Source organism: Ipomoea triloba, chromosome 14 (assembly GCF_003576645.1).
Source record: "Ipomoea triloba cultivar NCNSP0323 chromosome 14, ASM357664v1".
In the NCBI taxonomy this organism is placed as follows: Eukaryota; Viridiplantae; Streptophyta; class Magnoliopsida; order Solanales; family Convolvulaceae; genus Ipomoea; species Ipomoea triloba.
In genome coordinates, this window is record NC_044929.1 from 18,906,511 (window position 1) to 18,914,771 (window position 8,261).

The window sequence follows — 8,261 nt, forward strand, 5'->3', positions numbered from 1 at the left end:
CTCCCTCCTCCTCCTCTTCCGCTCTCTCTCGCGCCCTTTCTCTCTCTCTCTCTCTCTCTCTCTCTCTCTCTCTCTCAGTCTTAGAGTGACAGTTTACAGTTCAGCTCAGAGTTCAGTACTCGTTTGGCGCCATTCCTCCGCATTCTCGCCGAGTAGCTCGCTGATGCTCAATCCTTCCCCAACTAGTCCTCCGGTGACCTGGAAGTGAAGTTCAGAGCTCTCCTCCGATGTCGGAGGTACGCCGGTGTTTCTATTTTTCCGTTGAGCTTCTCTTTTTCGGTTTCTCCCAAATGAGTTATTGTCATTGTTAACGGTGTTATTTCCATTTCCATTAGTATATCAATGTAAATTTTACTAGGGTAAGTTTACACTCCTGTTTTTTCTTATTTTTTCTTCTTTCGGTGAGAAGTTGGTTAGATTACATTACGAGCTGAATATATTTACAATTTACTTTTTTAATAATATTTTATTTCCTATAAAATTTATATATTTAAAAATAATAACAATGGTAAATATTTATGGCAAAAACTTGTGTGAGACCGTCTCACCATGAGACGGGTCGGGTCAAGATGCAAATGTAATACTTATATGCACAAATGTCATACTTATATGCTCAAATGTAATACTAATCAGGAATAAATTTTTTGTTACTTATAAGGGTAAATGTAATACTTTTAAGGGAAAATACAATACTTTTACATTTTGATTTAAAAGTATTACATTTTTTCTCAAAAGTATTATATTTGCCCTTATAAGTAAGGGGCACTTGTCAACATTACTTATTATGAAAAATGTATTACTTTTTCTCTTATAAGTAACAAAAACTGTATTATTGATTAGTGTTATATTTGAGCATATAAGTATGACATTTGCACATATAAGTATGACATTTGCATGGTGCTTTGACTCGACCCGTCTCACGAACAAGGATCCGTGAGACGGTCTCACACAAGTGTGATCCAATATTTATTTACACTATCTGCACTTGTAGAAATTCAAAATTCTCTATAAAATTTAATCAATCTCAAATTATACAGTAGGACATGAAATTTCATTGAATTTCTCACCGAAATAAACGAAAGTGAAAAAAAGAGTAAAAATTCTGTATTGATAATTGTAATTATGGTGCATTAATGGTGGGGGATGGGAATGGAACCAAAATAGTAATGGTGACAATAACTCTTTTTCGAACTGTATTTGTCTTGGCTAACAAATCCGATAGTAAAGACGCGGCATTTAATTAAGGATAATTGTTAGTTAAACTTTGCTATTTGTCTATATTTATTTCATTTAAATAATATTTTTGATAACGTAAAAGCAAACAAAATTGAATTATAAAATTTGGTTCCTTTATTTGTCTACCGACACCAAAAATGCGGGCCCTTTCACTCAACCTACATAAAATATATTCTAAAAATATATATTGCGCGTCTTTTTCCGGCAAACATCGCTCTCCACCAAAGAGAGGACAGCCCTGTAGCGCAGCATCTTCTTCATGGCTTTCAAGCAAAGTCTTTTTACCATTCCAACCGTTGCCCAAATACGTATAATGTACGTACGTACGAACGAGCCATAACCATTTCAAACGTTTTGAATTCTTTGCCCTCTTTCATCAGCTACGTGGTGGGTCCATTTGACTAAAGATTCTTGCCACTTAATTACTTTGGAGCAGGAGCAGATTAGATATGCTACTATGATTAATTTGGTCTTTAATAATTGTGCTGTATTTGGTTGAATGTGTCTTTACTCTTTGATTTGTTGAGCGGTCCCCGTCGCATTCGAGATTGGGTAGCTTTCAAAAGTTTGATTAATGGACCTTTGAGCTTATAACTAAACATTTTCAAAATCATGTTTTTTTTTGTGGGTTTATCATTAATATTTGGTCCTTTTCTTACGTGTCTGCTGTCAGCTGACTGTTCTGCATTTCATTTTTGGCCTTTCTTTCAGGTTGATCTTGATGGTTATGCCCACATTTAAATTGGCAAAGTTGGGGAATGCTTTTGCTTTCTAGTAATATGATAATATCCCACCCTTGAGGTCTGCAAGAGTAAGTTTTCTGGATTATAATACTTCTTCTTCTTCTTCTTAAAAATTCAGTTTTAATTTGTATATTTTATATAGCTTTACTTTGATCACTAAACAAGAATATTTTCAAATTGCCAATCTATTTAACTAAACCCCATCCTTTTTTCAGTATCTCACTTACAAAACCAGAATTTCTCTGAAATCTATAGGCTTACAATTCCAGAATATGATAGTATGTTTATACTGTTTAAGTCTCGCACATAGGTTGAAGTAAACTAACTGTTATTTTTCAAAGGCTAGCTATGAATGAATCCACATTAATTGTTTGATGTAACTACATGCTGGTATGTCAAAATGAGTGGTGGGCATCTTCATATTTGTGTGAACACTGCATTCAGTAGGTTAGTTGAATATCAATGGATCTTCAAGGGTCTGCCTATATTTAGTACCTCGTGTCATAGATGCCATGTGTATGTGTCTGCTATAGTGCTATGTATACATTAATTATTATATAGCAGTTTACTTAAACTGAATTCTACTTCCATTAAAAGAAATTAAGAAACTTCAATGGAAAAACAGAACTGCCAACTCAGATCTTCATGCTGCTCTAATTGCTGAAATGTAGGACCAGAGACATTCAAGCTTTCTTAGATTTCCAGAGAACTTCAATTGATGGAAGTTTACCTTTCAAAGAAACTCTTTTAGATTTTTTATAACATGATTTTTTTTTTCTATAAACAATTTGTTGGATGGAAATAATTTTCCAAGATCAAAACTTTCTGGTATTATACATTGTGTCTTCTCACACTGGAATTGAAATATTCATTGCACCTTCTCTTCTGGAAATTTTAGTTTGATGATTGGATATGAGAGATGAGGTTTACTGTGAAACTTGTGATTGCTGGTCTCATTAGCTTGGCCTGGATAGAGCAAGTTAATTGTGGTTAGTATGCTGCCCTTCCTTTTAATTTCTTCTGGGATTTCTCTCCTTTTCCTTTTTATCCTCTGCCAATTTGGAGTTAAATTTAATCTCTTTCCCTATGGGGGTATTTAAGGTGTGTCAACTTTGTATATGTTTCTTGCTTCCTTCTGTTCAGCCCAAGTGTCTGTCTCAGGAGCAGAAATAGTTTTCTTTCTCTTTTATTAAAATAGAAAACTGCTTGCTTCAATTTCTTTTTTTTGGTGTAAACCCACAAGGTGTTCTGGATCTTTATCTGTCCGTTTAACGGTCTGGGTCCACCCGACTAATCCCCGGTTGCTCCGAGAGGCACAGCCCAAGGGGAATTATCACTTTTGGGAATCGAACCCGGGTTATCCCGGAATTCATCCCCACAAAGAAGCTCCTTGCTTCAATTTCTATTGCAATTTGACCATGTAAATACCTTGCTAAGTTGTATGCATGTATAAAGTACTACGTAATTTATTTATTTATTATTTCTCAGAGGGGCCTTCTAATTCATCTGAGACAAGTAAGTGGACATGCAGCTGTTTCACCAACTTGAGTATTGCTAGTGCAGCTAACTGTTCCTCATCCTGTGATTGCAATCCTGGTATGCTTCTAATCCTATTGTGAAAGCATGCAGTAACAACTTATTGCGACAATAACAGAAAGTTAATCATCCATATTTCTTCTCACTTATATATTCTGCTTGATTACTTATAAGGGAAGTCTGGCTCAAAATTCTATATAATTACTTATAAGGGAAGTTGAAATTTCTACTTACTTACAAGGGAAGTCGAAATTTTTGCTTAATTACTTACAAGGGAAGTCAGGTTAAGAATTCTACTTAATTTCCTCCCAAAGAATTCTACTTAATTACTTACAAGGGAAGTTGAGTTAAAATTCTACTTAATTACTCAGAAGGGAATTCTGGCTAAAAAAATGGACTTTTATATTTTCCAAATGCAGAAAATCAGTTTGTCAGTTAGATAAATGCACATTAGTGTTTCTAATAATACACCTATGTAAAAGCCATGTGCTCTATTGGCTGAACCAAGACAGCTTCTTAAATTTTGAATTTTGATTATTAGTTAGGCTCAAATATATGTATTTTGTTCAAGGTAATTTTTTTAATTATATTTTTTGGGGTTAATTTCATTAAACCCATCCATAATTAGATATTAGTTGCACTTTGACCACATAAAGTTATTCAATATGCACTTTGCACACCTTAACTTAAAAATCTAGAATAAAATGTCTATTATTCCCTTGAGTTATTTAGTACAAATTGATTTATTTTATGTAATTGTAAAAATCAACACTGATTAAATCTTTTTTTTATTCAACAAAAGATTATTTATCCTTTTTGAAAAAAAAATTGTGGATGTGTCGATCGAAATGTCAAATTGGTTTAGATGTTCTTTATTTTTCTTCATAATATTTGATGATGACTTGCATAACTTTATAGTTAGTTTAAAGTAATTTCATACACACACAAACTACTGGTATTTTCTTTCTTTCTTTCTTTCTTTCTAACATATTATTATTTCCATGGTTTGCTAATTACAGTATTATAAACTCAAAACAAGACATCTTTAAAGAAAAGTTTTTAAGTTGTCTGGTAAACTGCATATATGGAATTGTATACAATGTTGAGTGAAACAAGCAAATATCGACATTGAATCCACAGGGGACCAACTCTACTAGTTTCCAACTTGTTTTTGGCATTGAAATAATCACAAGCCTTCTCACTTTTTATTTCTTTTACTATTAAAGGATGTCTGGTTTAAAAAAAAAAAAAGGATGTCTGGTTTTAATTTTTACAATTACATAAAAAGGAAGTTGGTTTGTATTAAATAGTTTATGGGGGTTATAGTCATTTCATCTTAGATTTTTAATTCAGGTTGGGCAAAGTGTAAATTAAATAATTACAAGTTAGCAAAATGCAAGTTACATCTAATTGTACGTAGATTTAATGATATTAACTTTTTTTCAATAAAAGAAATTCATGAATTACCTTATATTTCCATAAGGTATATTAAATAATTACAAGTTAGCAAAATGAAACTTACATTTAATTGTAAGTGTGTTTAATGATATTAATTTTTTTCAATAAAAGAAATTCATGAATTATCTTATATTTCCATAAGCTTTGGCATTATTGTATCTGCAGATGGCTCAAGCCAAAGCAAGTGGATGTGTATATGTTCCGCTGAGGGGTTACCTACTGTGGCTGCTGGACATAATAATACTGGCTGCTTTACATCTTGCAACTGCAGTTTTGGTATTTCACCTTTATGGTCTAGCAAAGTTTATCCAAATAAGTAGTTAGTTGGTGTCTATGTACTAGTTATTTGTCATGCTGAAGAGATAGTATGTTGGGTTAGTTGTTTGTCCAACATATTAGTGATGGTTCATACAGCTATTCATAACTATTACATCTTTTTTTTTGGGTGATGAGGGAAACTTGTAGCCACTACCCAAGGGTGTGCACTAGGTAAATCCCTCCTTGTGACCCTAGTTGGCAAAGGACCATAAAGAGGTAAACCAGCCTAGGTTGCCCATAGCTGACCGGCTCAAACCAAGAGGGTTGGGATTCGAACTCGTGATCTTGTGGTTACAAGTTTGTATCCTTAGCCATCTTGGCTGGGGTTACCCCCAACTATTACATCTTTGTTTTCATGGTATCTCACTTAAGTACACCGCAAATTATTTCTATCCTTGCTTATGGAGTGTTTAATTGCTTTTCAATAGGGACTCCAGTTGTAACACAGTATCCCAAGAAGTGGATTTCCAGCAAAGCTGTTTTTGTTATTCTCTTGCTTTGTTCAGCAGTTGCAACTCTTGCATTTATTGCTTTGATGCTGTGCTACATCTATCAAAGGGATAAATATTCTGTTCAACGACATATTTTTTCACCAGATAAAGAAACAAGTTTCAGTAGTGCTACTAACTTAATAAGCCAAGGAGCTTCTTCAGAAACAGAATCTAAAGTTTCTGCAGCCACCCCCACAAATTTTGTTACAGGTAAGAAGTGCTGGTCAAAATGTTGGGAATGTTAAAGCTGTTATGTTTTAAACCTTTCCTTTTTAACCCTTCAGTTTCATTGATACTAGGGTGCTTAAGTAAATGTGAAGTTTATGAGGTAGAGATAGAACTTCAATCTTCTTATTTCTACAATTAACTTCTGCTTCACTTTATTCTGTAGGGTGCATTCCCAAGGCGTCATTACTATTCAGAAGCAAAATGGGAGCACCATATGGAATGATTATACAGTTTTCATACTTTGACTTAGAAAACGCAACTGATAGGTTCTCGGCTTCCAATTTGATTGGAGTTGGAGGAAGTAGTCAGGTATACCGTGGCCAACTGAAGGATGGAAGAATCATTGCGGTTAAGAGAATAAAAATTCAAGGAGGGCCAGATTCAGAATCGTCTTTCTTGACAGAGGTAGTGCTTTTTAGTGTTAATTCTACAAGTAGACTAAAGTATTGTGCACACTGTTAACAGATGCAAACAAATAAAGAAGTTAAATGTAACGACCCTTGTTTTAAGACCTGTCTGCATGATTATCAGATAGAACTGATATCAAGACTTCATCATTGTCATGTGGTGCCATTGCTTGGCTACTGCTTAGAATACCATGGGAAACATGCTCAGAGGCTGCTGGTATTTGAATACATGCCTAATGGCAGCCTCAGAGATTGTCTGGATGCGGCTTCTGGAAGATGTTTGGACTGGGCCACTCGGGTTACAATTGCTTTTGGAGCTGCTCGGGGTCTAGAGTATCTCCATGAAGCAGCTGCACCAAGAATTTTGCACCGTGATGTCAAATCCACAAATGTCCTACTGGATGAGAATTGGAGAGCCAAGGTAATGTTACAAATCTCAATTACCGAATTAAGAACTAGAAATGCATTTTTGGGTGGTTACTCAAAGACTAATTTTTAAAATTCCTTTGTGCCATTTTGTTTATCCATTTGTCAGTTTTTGGTATCCAACTTGTTATCTACTTGAATTATTTTCAGATTACTGACCTTGGAATGGCTAAACACCTGCAAAATGATGGTGTGCCCAGTTGTTCCAGTTCCCCTGCCAGAATGCAGGGGACCTTTGGTTATTTTGCACCAGAATATGCCATTGTCGGGCGAGCTTCTCTAAAATCAGATGTATTCAGTTTTGGTGTTGTGCTTCTTGAACTGATTACTGGACGGCAGCCTATTCAGAAGTCAATGAACAGAGGGGAGGAGAGCCTCGTAATATGGGTACTACAAAACCTCATAAACAATTTGACATGCATGGAAAATTGTATTACATGTTTCACTTTTGAATAATCCTAGTTGTCAAATGCATCTATAGTTTAAAAGCTCATTTTAAACAATAACACAACAATGATTTCTTTCTTGTCATATTTTTACAGGCAACTCCGCGTTTGCAAGATAGTAAGCGAGTGATTTCAGAGTTGCCAGACCCAAATATGAAGGGGGCCTATGAAGAAGAGGAAATGCAGGTAATGGCTTACTTAGCAAAGGAGTGCCTGCTGCTAGATCCCGATTCTCGCCCAACCATGAGTGAGGTTGTTCAAATTCTCTCGACTATTGCTCCAGAAAAATCTAAGAGGAAGAACTTTATGGGACACAGCTTTAAGGTTTGAACTCAAAAAGAGATTACTTCTTACAAAGACTTCATTTAAGCACATTAACAGATGATTCATGCTATTATTTCTTTTTGGTTGTTTTACATTGTTCAGAGCTCATTCAACCATGGCATTGAAAGCTATGGAAGAACTCTCAACCCAACCGGAGAAGAGGAGATCAAGCAAATCACCTGTGAGAATCAGCCAGCTCACCGCTCATCTTCGCCTCCACACAGTGACCACTATGCTGAAATTAGTCAGAAAGAAGCCAATACTGATTCTGCAAAGTACGAAGAGAGTGAAATCGTCCTCTCCTCAAACGTCAAAAAGCGGCGTTCTCAAGATGATGAAGCAGTGGACTTGACTGAACCGCGATTTGAATCATTCCATGTGCCAACAGTTATATATACAGAAGTTGCTCAATGAGGTTCTTCTGGTGCCAGGTTCAACTTTCTTTTCTTTTGCTGTTCTTCTGCTGTATTGTTAAATTATCCCTGACAACAGAACTAAAGATAGGGTTATATAATGCCTTGCATACAAGGCAATTTAATTGGTTTCATTTCATAGATTATACATTTAGAATGTACATATTTTTCAGATGATTTTTCAATTACATTTCTTATTTACTGGTGTCGCATATAAAATTTAGAATTTTCTGTA

The 8,261-nt window shown here is 35.1% G+C and overlaps 1 protein-coding gene across 3 annotated transcripts; it reads left to right on the plus strand.

The window, feature by feature from the left end:
• On the plus strand, positions 1 to 8,261 carry LOC116003560 (receptor-like serine/threonine-protein kinase NCRK). 3 transcript variants are annotated; one of them, XM_031243455.1, is made up of 11 exons: positions 1 to 236; positions 1,948 to 2,047; positions 2,878 to 2,968; positions 3,468 to 3,575; positions 5,139 to 5,249; positions 5,720 to 5,992; positions 6,174 to 6,415; positions 6,542 to 6,838; positions 6,994 to 7,230; positions 7,386 to 7,613; positions 7,716 to 8,261. In XM_031243455.1, exons 3-11 carry the CDS (start codon positions 2,899 to 2,901, stop codon positions 8,025 to 8,027), a joined length of 1,878 nt encoding a protein of 625 aa, XP_031099315.1. In that variant the 5' UTR covers positions 1 to 236; positions 1,948 to 2,047; positions 2,878 to 2,898; the 3' UTR covers positions 8,028 to 8,261. The 3 variants fall into 3 exon arrangements, with proteins under 3 accessions (XP_031099315.1, XP_031099316.1, XP_031099317.1); XM_031243456.1 differs by lacking the exon at positions 1 to 236 and adding an exon at positions 1,531 to 1,623; XM_031243457.1 differs by lacking the exon at positions 1 to 236 and adding an exon at positions 1,655 to 1,788.

Coding starts and splice junctions, on each gene's coding strand:
- LOC116003560 (XM_031243455.1), top strand. CDS start 2,899: ATGAGGTTTACTGTGAAACTTGTGATTGCTGGTCTCATTAGCTTGGCC. Junction 5,993..6,173: donor CCCCACAAATTTTGTTACAG/GTAAGAAGTGCT, acceptor TTTATTCTGTAG/GGTGCATTCCCAAGGCGTCA. Junction 7,614..7,715: donor TTATGGGACACAGCTTTAAG/GTTTGAACTCAA, acceptor TACATTGTTCAG/AGCTCATTCAACCATGGCAT.